The following is a 16,993-nucleotide window of genomic DNA, read 5'->3' as shown; positions in this document are numbered from 1 at the left end:
ACCTTGACTCGACGAGATTGGACGTGTAATCGTCAATGCCTTTAACCTAGAGTTTCGACGATGTCCTAAAAAAAGAAAAGGCTCACATTCTTTTTTGAATTCGTTCTGTTTTCTTATTAGTGGCCCCTTGACGGGTCCCACGGTCTCTCTCTCGGGCCATCTCCCTTGGATCGTCCACGCCCCCACATGGTCCCGAGAGAATGTCTCGTCAGCAGGTCTTTGGTTTTATATCTATCGATTCCCACGTTTTCGCCCATCGGGCCTATTCTCACGACGATTCCTGTCTTTTTTCTTTCTCTTATCTTATATTATCGTTGGATTTGAACATACTTGAGTCGTTATCATCTATCACATGAGTTGAACTTGTAATCTTCAACTTTTACTCTCTCTACCTCTCTCTTTCTGTCTGCGCTGTTTCTTGGAACAAATAAACATTGCCACCATGAGTCGGATCGCTTTTCTGTCGCTGCGAGCCCTGCAGCTAGCTTTATCTATTTCTAGTATCGGTCTGAGCGCGTATGGTACGTTGACGATATCCATGATGGGCTTCCGTCAGGGAAGTAACTAATAGTCTCAGTTGTCAACGATTATAACCAACGAAGCCGAAACTCAGCGCCCTCGCCGTTTACTTATCTCATGGTCTCTTCCATTTTCTCGATTATTTCGGTCGCCTATCTCTCACTCACTCCTCTATTCGTACCGCGCATCTACCACCAATATGCCGCTGTTGTCGTCGAATCTGTCAACGCCGCTCTGTACTTTGCCGGATTCATCGCCATTGCTGTGTTCATCGGGTCGCTTATCATGTGTGAGGGGACTGTTTGCTCTTGCGCTCGTGCCGATGCCGTTGTTGCTGCGGGTCAGTTCACGGCGTGGATCACAACAACTGCTTTCACAGCCAAGGATTTATTTAAGAAGGCTTTCCAAGAACCCAAGAAGGATGACGAGGGTCGAGAAATGGGACAGGCATAGGAGATTGAGCAGACGGCACATGAACACCACATAACAAAAATCCGGGACTTGGTCCTCGAATGATGGAATTGAATCTCTATTGGAAAGGATAGATGGGTATTAATGAGGGCGTTTGGGCATTTTATGAAAGACAAAATAGCAGTGCTATGTTGAATAGCCTGGCTATACTGTCAAAGGAGTATATCGGCATAGGAGACATCATACCCAACCTGAATTTCTGGGCTGGAATGGGAAACTCGGCGTTTTCTGCGTTATAGTTTCGCAGCCCTCTGTAGCAGAGGCTGATGGCGCATTTGAAATGAAAGTCAAAGAAGCTGTTGAGTTGGACTGGCTTCTAATTCATTCAACCAAGGCCATTGAGCTATTTCGTTCGGTCGCTCCGGTGTATGTGAAAGTCACGACATGTGATGTGAGCCGAAGACCCCGAGACTCGGGTCGAAAGAGGAAGATGTGAAGTCGTACGAGAAACATCATACTTATATAATAAGCTGAGGTAAGGTAGTCGGCGTTTATACTAGTCAGTACCGGGTGAACGGGCCGGTCGGTGGCTTGAAGAGATATGTTTCTCGGTCAGTTTTTCGCTTGTGCTACGGTCGAAGAAGAGAATGGGAATGCAGTGCGTGGTAATTGCACCATTAGACCTGGGCCTTGGGTCATGGTGGGGGACATGAGGAGCGGAGGACGATATCATCTGATGTTATATCTTGCGTGGGAGGTGCAATACCACGTTCAGCTGATTGGGCTATACACTTGTATCAGTTTACGTGACATTCTCTCTGCTGCAAATGTAAGAAGCTTATCTATTTCCTGGAAACCAATCGAGTTCCTGTCCTAGTATTACACTGTGGCATTCGTCAACCCCGCATATCACCATCATGACAAGCCTAGCAAATTATACAAAATACGTAATTATTTCATCTCCTGCCGAGAAGCCAAATCATTAACGGTTCTCGGCGGTTCTCGGTTATTGCACAATTCATACTTTTGCAGCTGTCAAACGACGATCAAGCCATTAGCTTTCTCAAACAGTAAAGACAGCTCAAGCAAAAGCGTGGGGAGCTCGATGGCGTGCTACGCGGGGTCCTAGTGAGCCATGCCCAAAGAGGCTTGGATACACAAGAATAAGAGCACTCGAAAGTGCATGTTGGATGAGTTGTGAGCGAGTATAAAGGGGGAATGGGTTGATCTGTGAATCGCTGCTTTTGTTTACTCTTTATTCTCCTGTTGTTCATATAGATTAGATCCTTTGATACGGGAAACCTGATTCATCATGGCTGATCAACTTAGCAAGAACTTTGAGACACTGCAGCTTCACGCGGGGTACGTTTTATTCATTGTTAGCCTCGGCTTTGGTGCTGGGCTTTTCGACTACTATACAGTTGTAGTTGAGGGCATAGAATTGTTTAGAAGAACTCAACTGACTCGTTTCCTTCAGAGCTGAGGTTGATCCTACCACCAAATCGCGAGCTGTTCCCATCTACGCTACAACCGTATGTTCTCCCAAGCCTCATGACGCTCTCGTCATGGATTACTCACTAATACCGTATTTAGAGCTATGTCTTCGATGACTCTGCTCATGGAGCTAGGCTCTTTGGCCTCAAGGAATTTGGCAACATTTACAGCCGTATCATGAACGTGAGTTCTCAACTCCCCACCCGGCTTAACTCCCCACTTACACTACAAGCCAACTGTCGATGTCTTCGAGAAGAGAATAGCAGCTCTCGAAGGCGGTGTCGCAGCCCTCGCAGCCTCATCAGGCCAGGCTGCTCAGTTCCTCGCCATCAGCACCCTCGCTCAAGCTGGCGACAACATCGTCTCCACTTCTAACCTCTACGGCGGCACTTACAACCAATTCAAGGTCTTCTTCCCTCGTCTGGGCATCAAGACCAAGTTTGTCGATGGTGACAAGCCTGAGGACATTGCGGCTGCTATTGATGATAAGACAAAGGCTGTCTATGTTGAGAGTATTGGAAACCCCAAGTATAACATTCCTGATCTGGAGGCCATTTCCAAGGCTGCTCATGAGAAGGGTGTTCCTGTTATTGTAAGTCAACAATTCTGTAATCTGGTGTCCGCTGGGCTAATGGTGATTTTAGGTCGACAACACTTTTGGTGCTGGTGGCTACTTCATCCGCCCTATCGACCATGGTGCTGATATCGTCGTTCACTCTGCCACAAAGTGGATTGGAGGACATGGAACTACAATCGGCGGTGTCGTCGTTGACTCTGGAAAGTTTGATTGGGGCAAGAACGCTGCTCGATTCCCTCAATTCCACGAGCCCTCCGAGGGATACCACGGTCTCAAGTTCTACGAGACCTTTGGCAACATCACTTTCATCATCCGCGCCCGAGTCGAAGTCCTCCGTGATCTCGGTTCAACTCTCAACCCCTTTGCTGCTCAACAACTACTCCTCGGTCTCGAGACTCTCAGTCTCCGCGCTGAGCGTCACGCCCAGAACGCTCTCGCCCTTGCTCAATATCTTGAGAAGAGCCCCTATGTCAGCTGGGTCTCATACCCTGGTCTCGAGAGCCACCCGTACCACGAGACGGCTAAGAAGTACCTCAAGAGAGGCTTTGGTGGTGTTCTGAGCTTTGGTGTCAAAGGTGGTGGTGCCGGAAGTGAGGTTGTTGATGGCTTCAAGCTTATTTCTAACTTGGCGAATGTTGGTGATGCTAAGACACTTGCTATTCACCCCTGGAGCACCACCCATGAGCAGCTCTCTGATGATGAGAAGCGCAGCTCCGGTGTCACTGAGGTATGCATTCCTTGGCACTTGATTTGAGTTTAACTTACTAACAAAAACAGGATTTGATCCGAATTTCGGTTGGCATCGAGCACATTGACGATATCATCGCCGACTTTGAACAGTCTTTCAAGGCTGCTGCTGATGCCACCACCAACGGTCAGAAGAAGGATATTCCTGTAGGTGACAAGGAGGCTGAAGCTCCTCTTGCCCCTTAGAGAGATGCAGGACTGAGTGTTTGGAAGGGACTGTGATTAGGATTGATATGTTGAAATACCCACCAGGAGATTGAAGAGTGAGAAAGCGATAGTGTTTATCATGAAATTGTGCGATACCATTGGCTTGTGAACTTGCTGAATAATGACAAAGGAATATCCATACTGCTAGAAATGTCTCCTTGCTTGTATGTAACTTATGACGACGCCGTATCCCTTCTCGTGGCCTATACTTAGCGTTTCATTCTTTGAGGTTGTAACCTCGCTGCTTCGGTCCAACCTTGCACCCCATCTTCACCAGCCATGACACGCGCCTGGTCGAGGGTGATGTTTTCATAAACGGGACTCTCCTCTGCATCGTGTGTTTCCTTGTCTATCCCTTCGATCGCGGTAACATGCTGACGAGTCCCCTCACTCTTGGATTCGTCATCAGGAGAGAAGCTCCGGCGATCGATGCAAGTAGGCTCATCCTGTAGTCTCAAAGCAAGAACCATATGGATACCAAGAACATCCTTGACCTTTCCATCAATCTCAAACACTTTGTCAGGCCGAATTGAAAATCCATCCTTTTCGTCGCCGATGATTCCAACCTGCGCGCACAAGATAGCATTATCAAGGTTATCTCTAGTCCTAATAACCCACTTGGGCATGGGTCTGAATGAATGGATATATCTCTTTGGAACCATGGCGTCCGGCCCATTCTTCTCTACAGCCTTCCTTTTCTTCCCGACTACTCGGACTGCTTCCCAACTTTGATAGTGGACACTCCTGATAGTGCCCTTTATCTCTCTAATCACTGCTGCGGTGCGAAGCGACTCCTCTTGTTGGATGAGAGCGACCGACTTATCGAGTTCTTCGAGTTCAATGGCGGTTTCGACGAGAGATGGAAAGTCGTCGCCAATCTCTGAACGGGCATTTTGAAAGTCTTGTATGAGTTTGCGAGCGTTTTCGATGAGCTCATCGTGGCTCTTGACTCTCCCGATGAAATGACCACTCTGCCATGACTGGAAGATGAGTTAGCTTAACTCCAGAATGAACTGAAGTAGGGTATCGTTTACCTTTTTGCAATAATATTCCATTCTTTTCTGAATACTAAATGAAGAATGTAGGCAACAGATGAGAATTGTCACGGCCTGCCATATTGGAGGCTGATGTTGTGACTCACGTTCACAACTATGAGATCTACAGTCCCGTGACCACCCCGTCACGATCCTATCATTTCAGTCGTCAGCCTGAGGCACTGAAACGTATCGAGCTGTCTCCAGTCGCTGGGAACAAGTGAGAGCCATTCCTTCGAACAGGGACATGGTAATCAAGCTACCCTGCATGTGCCAAGGTGCAGGAGCCCTGGTGGTGTCAAGATGACGCAGCAAACTAGACCTATCAACGACATGTTGTCTTTACTAGAGTTCATCAGAATATTCAAAGAAATAGGGTTGTGTCTTTTCCCACTAAAGTATAAAGGCAAACATAACTATCTGAATTACGAGTATGGCAAGGCGAGTGTGGGATACACGTAGGATGCTTTCGGTATAAGGATCAGGATGGAAAGAAAAACGAGGCCAGAATTTTGAACTCTTATGAACCGATAAAAATGCACGTGTGCCAGCCAATTGGACATGTCTAAAGATGCCAGTAGCTTCCAGCATCCATCATTCTAAGATGCCCAGCTGCACAAGGTGAAGGTACAACGCACCGAGAGTGAAAGAATTGAATGGAGTGAGCTGTAAGACCTCAGCTTCGCAACTTATATTTAAAAAGCACTTTCGTACTCTGGTCAGCTATGAAACTTGACCAGCCGTGATAGACACGACCATATCAACGTCAGCGTACTATATTGATGAGTGCTAGTATAAACATGTGACTTATACACTGTTGCATCTCTCTCGAAACTGCAACGAGTCCAGAAAATAATAAGAAATTTCACGTCCATCATGAGTTTATTCATATTGTAAACCGGTACCTTGGCCCCATGAGTCTGATGTGGATCGCAGAATCAGGATACGGGATGACCCCTTTACAAGCTGTAAGGAGTCAAGTACAGAGAAAGAGGATTCAGCAACCGCCATCTAGTATATATCACTCTTAAACCAATGTGACGCCTTCATATGTGGCACAGCGTTGGTGATTTTATCCTATGTGAATAAAGACCCAAAGAAGAGAGACCATGACCGGATACTGGCCATCAAAACATGGACAGCACTTCCATACTATCAATGGCCACAGCCTATCTTTTTTGAGGGACCTGACTCGTTCCCTATTAATGCGACATGAATTGACTCACTCACGTGTAAAGTCGTTAATAATGATTTGGAGAGACATAAACGTCGTTCCACTCGAGACATACTGGCACCTTATCTCTAAAGCGTGACTTGGGTTAGAAGTACAATCAACTACAATCAATAGAAAGATTTGCGACTCTTATTTGAACTCTCAAGAACCAAATATCAGAGTGGCCCCAGCCGCATGGGTATATTGCTCCTGTAGAAGCAGTTTTCCTTGAGGATGTAGATAGTTTTCACGTGGTTGATCTCAATGTTCGCACAACAGATTCTTTCTGTCTGCCATTACTACAAACGGATTTTACAACCTGACAGCTTTAAGTTACATAGTACTTCTCTATTGATGTGCAACAGCATGGTGACGGGTTTCTGGATATATTCATGGCTGAGTTTCGAGAAGGTAGGATGTGTGTGATGATAAGCTGGTATGAAGACCAAGAAACGGGGAGTGGTTTCGCGGAGCTAGTTTTTGTAGGAAAAGATGACGATAGGTCTTTGAAGGGAGCTCATGGATCGTATTAATAAGATGGCGAAGAGTGTTGTTACCTCTTAGCTTGAACCAACATGCTTGGATAATATCGATGGATGATATGCGAATGTACTATCGCAATTTGAGATTACCGTATTTCACTAGATGCAGATTCAGCTCGTATAGAGAATGCAGGGTCTTGACGGAGAATATGATCCGAATGTCATCGCAGGATAGGTCGAAGAGTCAGTGGTTGGTGGAATATGAGAGAGCGGGGGATCGTCACCAGGCGGCCGACCCTTGGGTGTTAGTGGCATAAGACAGTCTAGAATAGCTTCAGCCACTTGAGCTGAGGTACAAATTGTGAGAATAAGCAATGATTACAAAGCCTCAAAAGACGAGCAATCAAGCATATTTCTAAGTCTATTTCTTAGTCTGAATACGACTCTTTCCAGTATGAATAATGATGCGCTTGGGTGGTGTAGCACTCAAGCTTTCAGCTTCAACCAACCACCATAAAATAGCTGCATGAGCATGGCTTGGTAATAGTCCAGTCAGCTCTCCCTCATCAACTAGGCGCGGCTGAAACAAAGGTTAAAATCTCTATCCATCTTAGCAATCACACATATAGAGCCGCCTCCTCATTCTTGTCTCCCACACATCTCTCAATCTCAGTTGAAGCAAGATGAACTGTAACGAGCTCCAAGAACACTCCAGAGCAGATTGCTTCCTGGTCAAAAAGCCGAGGGCGCTGCAATGGTTCTATAAGGGACAGCTTGTCAAGGAGAAAGAGGAGGAGCGCCAGGCTGGTCGCTTCGAACTGTTCCTGGATCTTTTATGTAGGTATCTCCGTGCGATCATCCTGGCTCTGACTTACATTCTGTAGATGTCGCGATTGTCGCCAACTTCAGCGATGAGCTTGCTGAACATCCTGATGGTGCTCATCTAGCAAAGTACATACTCATCTTTGCGCCGGCATGGCATATCTGGGCTGATCTCCGTGAGATCATGAACTCGTATTATACCGATGATTTACTGCAGCGACTCGTTATTCTTTGGGTCATGGCGCTTCTAGTGCTGTATGCGAACAACGCCAACGATGCAGATGAGGATATTACTGCAATGCGGACTACCGTTGGAGCGTACCTCGTAGCCCGCTTCACCACCCTCAATGTATTCCTTGTTACCTCGTTTGCAGCGTATCAGCACCGCACACAGGCCCGGATCATGGCTGGCTTCATGTTTGTCGGTCTTCTCATTACCATTCCGCTTTTCCTTGAAGACATAAGCATTCGCGCAAAAGCCGCCATTGTCGCCGTGGGCATCTTCTATCAAGAGGCGACATGGGCGCTTACTCTGAGTCCCTGGATCAAGGCTAAGCTACATCTGACTTATAGCACTGCTGTTGACATTGCGCACGAGATTGACCGAATGGGCGCTTTCTTTATCATCATCCTCGGCGAGTTTGTATACAGCATCATTGTTGGCAACAAGACGGGCATTGGTTTGACTTCAGGATACGCCAAGGCTGTCTGCACGCTGATTATTGCGTTCGTGCTGAACTGGGTATATTCCAGCGGCGATGGCAGTATTCAAGCAACACATCCGATTCGACGATCTGCTTGGACAGCCTTTGGCTTCTTTCTCCTGCATCTACCTCTATCAGCATCGTTTCTCATCGGAGGCCACATCGCCGCTGCGAGCACTGCTATTGAAGACTTTGAAGACGGGCAGCGCTGGCTTCTTGGCGGGGGGCTTGGAGTTGGTATGTTTTGTCTCTGGATCTACGGGATGTTATACCGGGTCGAAGGGGAGTGCACTCTTTTCATGGGACAGACGACACGGATCAGTATGAGGTTGATAATTGCGATCATTCTTGTCGTTATCCCGGAGTCACATAACCATCTCAATGCTGAGAGTTTTATGTTCGTTATCATGGCTCTGTTTGCTTTCCTCTTGATATGGGAGACCATTGGGGGCTTATCCAGGACTTCCAAGTTCTTTGAGCCTTGGACGAACAGAAATCCGCCGCCGGAGGAGGATGACAGAGAAGGTTTGGCGGGCGAGTAATGGGATTGTAAGGCACCTTTCGGAAAAAGAATTGGCATATTGGATCGTGTCCGGATCATGGAGAATGATAGTGGAACCCTTCTCATGCAGGACATTGATCGACTTGAAGCTATAGTGCACCGCCACAGCAAGCGATCGCCACTGTCTGCGTCATTCGTGGCGTATGCTAGCTATATGGTGGAAGCTTTCAGGAAGCCGCGGGTTCAATACGATTAATACCTTATTTTGGGATCTGGAGGAAAACGCCGTGAGGCAGCCTATGGATACCACCTTAGACTACTAAGGTTGTCACCTTTGCGCAGCAATGTGCTTGAGTGACATGCCATTGAATACCCCGTTTAAAATCCGAGAGAGAGCTAAGCTATTCCAGGATCATCAATGCATGCGCAAGCAACTCCAAGACGTGACCTGCAGAACGCACTGTAATTGTAACTGCAGCTGTGATTTTAGGCCACCTTGGCGCATGTCACTCATCTACCTTACCCATCCAATGGACATATTTCACTTCAACTTGGATGCTTCTAGAGTCAGTCGCTCGCTAATGAATAGAAGGCTTGGTCGGAGACCGGACGAGGAAGCCGCGGACAAGGTGGCTGTGCTTTCTCTACATGATATTAGCTCTTGCACCAATGGCGTCACCTGTGCTTCGCATGTTGGGGGAGGGGCAACCGGGGTTTCGGTGATTGCCCCTCCAGCTCCAGATCCAAACTCATGTTGCTTCTCCAAGTGGCGTTGACGCGAAACATTCAAGGTCACAAGTGGCAGGTGCCAGATTGCCAAGGGAAGTAGGTAATGTGCTTAAATAGTCCCTCGTAGTCTTAGCTTTTAGCCTTAACTTACCTCATCCTTGGCTCTCACGTCTTGATCTCGATATTCAACTTCCCCTCTTTGCCTTGACCTTACTCATTCCTTGTACTACACAACCTACTTATACCCACCTGCTACATCATCGACTCTTGTTGATTCCTCAGACGTGAACCTACGACAAATTTCTCGCACAACATCGTTGCTGCACTCTATAACAACATCTTTATCGATCGTGTACTTTTTCAAATCCTACTTCGATGGCCGACTTTGCTCCCCCGTCTGGTCCGCCTCCCCCTAAGGCCCCCGAGGTTCCTGCCGGATGGGCCGTGCGATGGAACGACCAATACAAAGAATGGTAAGAGCTTCACTTTGTCTACACGCGCGCACAGCGTCGCTAACATGCACACTACAGGTTTTACGTCAACATTTACACAAAACAATCGCAATGGGAAAAGCCCACTGTTCCCGTCTTTCCAGCTGATGATGCCGCGCCCGCCGGCCCTCCGCCCGGTTACGACCAAGGCAATGCGCCCAACCCTACAGATACCAAGAAGAACCCCTACGAGGACCATCGCGATCAGTCAGCTGGTGGTCCTTCTGAAGATGAAGACGCTAAGCTAGCTGCCAAGCTACAGGCTGAGGAAGACGCCCGCGCTCGAAGTGGTCCTGGTGGTCCAGACGTTCCTGCGGGATATGGAGCATCAAATAGTCCATACCCTCAGAGCAACAGCCCGTACCCTCAACAACAAGGCGGCAGTCCTTATCCCACAGAACTTCCCCCTAGAGAACGTGGTGCTAAGAGCGGTGGTGGATTCTTAGGCAAGTTGCTCGGCAAGGGAAAGCAGATGGCTGGAGGCCACCAACAAGGCGGTGCCGGTGGTTACGGCGGCGCGCAGGGTGGATACGGAGGTGGTTATCCTCAGCAACAGTACTACGGCCAACAGCCCCAAGGCTATCCTGGACAAGGTCCTCCAATGGGTTACGGTGCCCAGCCTCACTACGGCGGTGGTTATGGCGCACCAGGAGGTTACGGTGGCTATGGTGGCGCTCCTGGTTATGGCGCTCCTCAAGGCGGCGGCTTTGGTGGTGGTGGCCGTAAACCTGGCGGTGGTGGTATGGGCATGATGGGAGGTGCTGCTCTCGGTGCTGGTGCTGGTCTGCTTGGTGGTGCCCTGATCGCAAACTCTTTTGATAACGACGAACAAGACGCCTACCAGGATGGTTTCGGTAAGTTTTCATTTCAATTCTCCTTAGATATAAACGCTCGCTAACTCTCCTTACAGAGGATGGTGCTGATTTCGGCGATGATGGTGGTGACTAAAGGGCGTCATACGCTCTGCATACATTTGCTGAAGAAGAAGGAGTCTCAGTGTGATATTTCCTACTTGAACTCGAAATTGGTTTTGCTTTGTGATATTTTGGGCAGGATAGGCATTGGGTATGGAACGAGAATATGATGACAATAGGCTGCGCGTAACTACGCCGTGACTAGTAGTTAGGTAACTAAGGTTATACCTCTACAATGAAGTGACGAGGGAAGATTCAACAGAATAATGATCATTGGTAAATGCATACAATGCCGTATCTCAGGATCTACTTCTCCATCGTCCGCTTATGCCCACAGGGCTGTGTATCCAACCATCCAACTTTTGTAGTCATTATATGCCCAAAAACTGCGCAAAATTTACCGTCTCACGCCCTGGTTCTTAGTGTTGCCGTTACCACCGCTGTTGGCTGGGGTGCTCTCCTTGGGCTTGGAACCAGCGAGATACGCAGCCATGTCAAAGTTGGTAAGAGGATTGTCACCAGATGACTGACCGGTCATGGCGGCGCTCAGGGGGCTGCTCTTTCGCTGGGCCTCGAACTCGGCGCGCATTTCAGGGTCCACTGTATCTTGTTAGTACAAGTCTTCTCGCGAGTGTGAATGATTACATACTGCTGTCCATGAGCTTCGGCATGCCCACCATGAGAACCAGACTGACGAGAGCCATAAGAATCATGGGGTTCTTGAGGATAGCAAAGACCGAGACTGCTACACGTTAGCGCTGACTGGTTCACGGAGAATTGCAAGGTGAGACTCACACTGCGGCCTCTCCATAAAGTAATTCTTTCCCCCAATAGCCCGCAGCTCAAAGCCTCGTCCCTTACTCCCCTCCTTCACCTGCACGACCTCCCCCTTATTCCCCCAGTCATTGCCCCGATACGTCTCCCAAGCCCTCACAATTCCCTCCTCCCCATCCTCCGCAAGCTGAACATCAATCCTCAACGGATGAAACGCGTCAGTCGGACAGTGAACATCAGCAAGGTACGAGCCAGGCGTGACGTTGTGAAAGACAAAAGTGTTGGCGGAGGACAGCGGCGCGGAGAAGTGGACGCCTGCGGAGGAGAGGGTGGCGTGCGTGTTGGCGGGGATGCTGAAGGGGTTCGGGTTGGAGGGGAGATAGAGGGTCAAAGAGTCGGCGAGAGCGAGGGGGAGGAGCGCCAGAAGAGCGCTGGTTTCGAAGGTGAAGCGCATTTTGGGCGGTGGAGGTTGTGAGAGGTGAGGTTAGATAGAGGTTGACGTTGTGACGTTTTTGGTGTTGGAGGAGAGAACAAGTGGGCCAATCAGATGGGGAAGATGTGCGGGTGTGGCTTGGGATGATGCAGCCACAGCTGAGAGCTTCTAAGCTTGATATCAAGGCATGGATGCTGAGATTGAATGAATACACAATAGCCAATTGGTGGCATTTACATTGAATGATCAAGACAATTTGGAATTTTTGATTGCTGTACTTGGCTGCCTCGTATAGGTAATTTCTTCACCTTGAAATCCGCAAAACATCTGGTTCCACCAACATAAGAACAAAGCCTTCAATGTCTCACATGCAAGAAAGGGGAGAACTGAGTTGGCATGAAAAAGAGTGGCATAGACGCTCATCTAAATTACGCTCTTCTAAAAACTATTTATTTGGGTATCGAGTTCATCAAAGACGCATAAGTCCACTCCTTCGTTTCCCGTGATATGAATCAGACATTTCAGTTCATCCGGCGTCACAGATCGTATAACAAACACTTTTTGGTCTCATCAGCAGCATTATCCCTTCCCATTTGACAAAGAAATTCCTCTCCCTCAAGCCTCAGATGCGCCATTGGTTGTGGCACTCTTCTCCTTGAGCTCCTTGACCTCGGCCTCGAGGGTCTGGACCTTCTCGAGAGCCTCCTTCTTCTCGCCCTGGATGGTCTTGACCTTCTCAAGGGCGTTGCTGAAGGCTGACTGTGCTGTCTTTGTCTTCTCCTCGGCGTCGGCCTTCTCCTTCTCCAGAGCAGCAGCCTTCTCCTCGGCGGCCTTCTTCTCGGCCTCCAGGGTCTTGGTCTTTTCATCTGCCTCCTTCTGCAGAGACTCGGTCTTGGCAACGGCATCGGCCTTCTCCTTCTCGAGAGTTTCGACCTTCTTGGCAGCCTCCTCAGACTTGGCAAACTTCTCCTTAAGCTCCTTGAGTTCGTCCTCAAGGGACTTGGTCTTATCGGCGGAAGACTTTTTCTCGGATTCTGTAGCAGCCTGAGCTTCCTCGAGCTGCTTCTTGAGAGCAGACTCGGAATCTTGGGCCTTCTTTGCGTCAGCCTCGAGAGCAGCAACCTTAGCCTCGGCCTCATCAGCCTTAGACTTCAGCGATGCTTCAGTCTCCTTGGCCTTAGCCTCGGCCTCTTCGGCCTTGGATTTCAATGAAGATTCAGACTCCTTAGCCTTGGCGGCATCGGACTCAAGGCTCTTGACCTTGTCCTCAGCCTCCTTGAGCTTGGCGTTCAAACCAGACTCAGACTCCTGGGAGTTCTTGGCGCTGGACTCAAGATCGGCGATCTTGGCCTCAAGCTCCTTCTTCTCCTATGCAAATGTTAGTGCCTTGATAGGTATGTAATCATAGTGAGTACTTACGGCTTGGGATGCCTTCAGGTCTTCCTCGGCCTTGGCAGCCTGGGCCTTGGCCTCCTCAATTTCCTTCTCGAGCTCGGCAAGCTTTGATGTTTTCTCATTGAGCTGCTTTTCGACAGACTCGCGCTCCTCAGTGGCAGCCTCGAGCTTAGCCTCAGTCTCCTCTTGCTTCTTCTGGATTGTCTCGTGGTCGCTGGTGACGGTCTTAAGCTTCTCGGCTTGCTCATCACGTTCCTTCTTGAGGGCGTCATGCTCGTCGGTAGTAGACTTGAGCTTGGCTTCAAGGTCGGCAGCTTCCTTCTTGACCTTTTCCAGTTCAGCAGATGAGTCACCCTGAGCCTTGGTCAAGGCGGCGGTGTGGTCCTCGGTAAGCTTCTTCTGAGCCTCCTCGGCAGCAGCAAGATCCTTCTTAGCAGTCTCAAGGTCCTTGGACAAACCATCCTGGGTAGACTGAAGAGAACCATGCTTTTCCCTCCACTCAGCAGCATCCTTTTGAGCCGCGACAAGCTCAGAAGAAGAGTCACTCTTGAGAGACTCGTTGGTCTTCTCGAGGTCAGCAACCTTCTCCTTGAGCTCAGCAAGCTCCTTCTCAAGAGACTTGTTGGTCTCCTCAAGAGCAGCGTACTTTATCTGGAGGTCACCAAGTTCAGAGAGCTGCTTCTTGAGTTCGGACAACTCGTTCTCGGAGTCGGCCTTGTGCTTGTTGTGTGTTTCTTGGAGAGCATTTGTCTTCTCTTGAGCCTCGGCGAGGTCCTTCTTGGCAGTAGCGATCTGGGAGTCGGACTGCTCCTGGAGCTTGTCGAGTGTCTCTTGGAGAGCGGCGTACTTCTCCTCGGAACCAGCCAAGGCCTTCTTCTGCTCGTCGAGGGCAGTGACGGCGGCGGCCAGGTCGGTCTCGAGCTTGGCGTGGCTGGACTGTAGAGTGGAAAACTTGTCTTCGGAACCGGTCAGAGCCTGCTTGCCTTGCTCGGCGGCGCTGGAAGCGGCAGCAAGCTCTTCCTCGAGTGTGCTGTGGGCCTTGGTAAGAGTCTGATGCTTCTCCTCGGCCTCGGAGATCTGTGTCTTGAGAGTAGCAATCTCCTTGGTGAGAGCAGCCTCGAGGGCCTCGCGGGCCTCCTTGGCCTCAGCAAGCTCTGCCTTGAGGCTGGCGAGCTCATCGGCAATGGATTGTCTTTCCTGCTCCAGACCCTTGAGCTTCTCTTCGGTAGCAGTCAGGCTGGTCTTAGCATCCTCGAGCTCCTTGGCGTTCTTCTCAGCAGTCTCCTTGGTAGATCGGAGCTGCTCGGAGGAAGAGTCACCGCCCTTCTTCAACTCTTCCTGCAAGATGGCGATACGGGCGTGAGTCTCATCAAGGGCAAGAGAGGACTGAGCCTCAAGCTCCTTGATCTTTTCCCTCAAATCCTCAGCATCTTTGGATACTGTTGTGCATTCCTTCTCCTTCTTTGAGAGGTCTTCCTCGAGGACGGCGATGGTTTCTTCCCTGTCGGCAAGTTGCTTCTCGAGAGCTTGTCGCGCTGCGACGGAGTCTTCACCGCTACTACTGGAGAATGCAGAAACAACGCCGCCCATATCGAATCAGTAATGGGGAATGTGGGGTGTTTGGAAAAAAGTTTGAGGAGAGGAGGGGTCAGGAAGATGATCGGTTAAGGCAAGAGAGGAGGAGAAGAGGGGAAGAAAGGAAACAGAATAAGGTCACCAGATGATCGGGAATCTCTTAGAGTTTTTAGGTAAAAAAAGAGATAAAGAGGTTGGCTCGGTTGGAGGTTGGAGATGCCGTTGTTGAAGTATGAGCTTGAGGTGGTGTTGCAGTAGCGGCAGCGGATTATGGAGACGTAAGTTATCGGGGGGGACAAAAAAAATCGTATCAGACCAGGCCAGGCCAGGCGCAGGCCAGTCCACCCCGGGCTCCAGTCCAGCTCCAGATTAGGTAGGCCACCATACCATGCGCTAAACAGCTAACCACCAACACTCATCACCAGGCTGTGATAATTTTCTCAGGCGGTCACCTCGGTGATAAAATGAAATGGCTGGGCCGTGCCGTGATTTGCACTTCGATTTACTGTTTCCTGTTCCTCCTCCGTATACTTTGGGTAAGTAAAAGGTGCCAGAGGGTCAATTGACGGCCTTACCGCACTTTAGCATGGGATCTTTCGGGTCTGAATTTGCTGCCCATCATCCAATATCCACGCAGCTTTTTTGTCCTCTAGTGGGGTTCTCAATGAACGACATGTCACCCTTGCAAGCTCCATCGTTCAGATTTTCAATCAACGTACATCCATATCCATATCCGTTCCCGTTTGTACCTAGGTAAGGCAAGGCAAGGCAAGGTCCTAACGTAGTAGGTAGGGTGGTCATCCATGATGTGGCATGCTTTACCGCCTATCATTTGATTCAAGAAATGTCGCATTGTTACGTTGGCATTCGAACAACGAGGCCGAGAGTTGAATTGTCAATCAGACTACCTCTACTCGACCCAGACTCAGTCAGAGCCCAATATTTCACTCCCAATTCCTCCCTCCTCTCCCCTCCCCCTCCCAAGACAAGGACAAGACCAGACCAAGCCAGACCCAACCCCCCATCAACAACAAACTTTTTTGCTTTGGTCCCGCCAAAAGACTCCGTGCTTTATCACCCAACGACTCACGGGCCTGCCTCCTGGGTCCCGGCCTCGCCATCATGCGCCAATTTCACTGTATCCGTGCATCGTTTCCTCTATGCTGGACATTTCGTCATCATCACTTGCATTGCTAAACCCTGGTGCTGCTCTTTCACATGCCTGTTATAGTCAAAGCTTTTATGTCGACATCCGTTACGATATGCCTGACCCGACCGAATTACTGAGTGAAACAAAAATTGAGACAAACCTTCAACGGGTCTTGATGAAACATAACCTGCAGAATGCTACCTTTGCATATGCAGGTGCCTATCTAGGGGAGGAAAGAAGACACAGAACCTCGATCCTAAATNNGGTAATATAGTCTAAGCTTAGGATAGCTTTTGATGGGTTTATTTTGGCACCCCACATTAAGGTTCGCTGTTTTCTTGCCGCCTGAGGGCCTATATAAACAAACATGTCTCATGCTCACTCCTTCTGGTCGTCTGAGTCACCTTTCTCTCGCCTTTTTGCCAAATTACTTTCCATATCGATCAATATCCTTCCTCATAGATATCCAGCCGTAATTCCTCGGCTTGACCGTCAAGGAACCCCGGTTTATACGAATCGAACCGGAGTCCCATTTGTTTTTTGCTCCGCCCAAGACTCCATGTGCTATCCTTCATGGACTCGTCATTATTTATTCCATTTCAAATCAAATTAGAGTGTAATCAATGCATTTCCGGCATGAGAGGGGAGTGATTCATGTGAGCGCGCCATGGTGGGACTAATTCTGAAAAGCCATCATGTCCGATCTTGGCGATTATACCCAGCTTCAGAGTTAAGGTCGTTTCCGTTTTCAGGTGAACCTCAACAGACATACTCTATTCCAAGAGTTGTCTACCTCAATTGGCAGAGGTGCTGGTGGGAT

The 16,993-nt window shown here is 49.1% G+C and overlaps 7 protein-coding genes across 7 annotated transcripts; 4 read left to right on the top strand and 3 right to left on the bottom strand.

Moving 5' to 3' along the window:
• Positions 1-442: 442 nt before the first annotated feature.
• Positions 443-972, top strand: FTJAE_8494 (MARVEL-like domain protein; the record flags this gene model as incomplete). The annotated part of the gene is made up of 2 exons (XM_037355316.1): positions 443-521; positions 578-972. The coding sequence occupies 2 exons, from the start codon at positions 443-445 to the stop codon at positions 970-972; spliced, it is 474 nt and encodes a 157-aa protein (XP_037204473.1).
• A 1,270-nt stretch (positions 973-2,242) lies between these two features.
• Positions 2,243-3,934, top strand: FTJAE_8493 (o-acetylhomoserine (thiol)-lyase; the record flags this gene model as incomplete). Its single annotated transcript, XM_037355315.1, has 6 exons — positions 2,243-2,292; positions 2,408-2,462; positions 2,524-2,607; positions 2,657-3,016; positions 3,069-3,728; positions 3,779-3,934. 6 exons carry the CDS (start codon positions 2,243-2,245, stop codon positions 3,932-3,934), a joined length of 1,365 nt encoding a protein of 454 aa, XP_037204472.1.
• Positions 3,935-4,164: 230 nt separating this feature from the next.
• FTJAE_8492 (uncharacterized protein) lies at positions 4,165-5,010 on the bottom strand (the record flags this gene model as incomplete). The annotated part of the gene is made up of 2 exons (XM_037355314.1): positions 4,165-4,935; positions 4,990-5,010. 2 exons carry the CDS (start codon positions 5,008-5,010, stop codon positions 4,165-4,167), a joined length of 792 nt encoding a protein of 263 aa, XP_037204471.1.
• A 2,357-nt stretch (positions 5,011-7,367) lies between these two features.
• FTJAE_8491 (low temperature requirement A) lies at positions 7,368-8,752 on the top strand (the record flags this gene model as incomplete). The annotated part of the gene is made up of 2 exons (XM_037355313.1): positions 7,368-7,521; positions 7,569-8,752. 2 exons carry the CDS (start codon positions 7,368-7,370, stop codon positions 8,750-8,752), a joined length of 1,338 nt encoding a protein of 445 aa, XP_037204470.1.
• A 1,064-nt stretch (positions 8,753-9,816) lies between these two features.
• Positions 9,817-10,880, top strand: FTJAE_8490 (rna-binding fus tls; the record flags this gene model as incomplete). The annotated part of the gene is made up of 3 exons (XM_037355312.1): positions 9,817-9,914; positions 9,972-10,786; positions 10,843-10,880. The coding sequence occupies 3 exons, from the start codon at positions 9,817-9,819 to the stop codon at positions 10,878-10,880; spliced, it is 951 nt and encodes a 316-aa protein (XP_037204469.1).
• A 363-nt stretch (positions 10,881-11,243) lies between these two features.
• Positions 11,244-12,074, bottom strand: FTJAE_8489 (er membrane complex subunit; the record flags this gene model as incomplete). Its single annotated transcript, XM_037355310.1, has 3 exons — positions 11,244-11,446; positions 11,496-11,588; positions 11,642-12,074. The coding sequence occupies 3 exons, from the start codon at positions 12,072-12,074 to the stop codon at positions 11,244-11,246; spliced, it is 729 nt and encodes a 242-aa protein (XP_037204468.1).
• A 594-nt stretch (positions 12,075-12,668) lies between these two features.
• FTJAE_8488 (USO1-intracellular transport) lies at positions 12,669-15,038 on the bottom strand (the record flags this gene model as incomplete). The annotated part of the gene is made up of 2 exons (XM_037355309.1): positions 12,669-13,421; positions 13,473-15,038. 2 exons carry the CDS (start codon positions 15,036-15,038, stop codon positions 12,669-12,671), a joined length of 2,319 nt encoding a protein of 772 aa, XP_037204467.1.
• Positions 15,039-16,993: the final 1,955 nt, after the last annotated feature.

The sequence above is a fragment of the Fusarium tjaetaba genome (assembly GCF_013396195.1).
Source record: "Fusarium tjaetaba strain NRRL 66243 chromosome Unknown NRRL66243_c0000183, whole genome shotgun sequence".
Lineage (NCBI taxonomy): Eukaryota > Fungi > Ascomycota > Sordariomycetes > Hypocreales > Nectriaceae > Fusarium > Fusarium tjaetaba.
The sequence above is the reverse complement of the archived record's forward strand: the minus strand, read 5'-3'. Positions and strand labels throughout refer to the sequence as shown.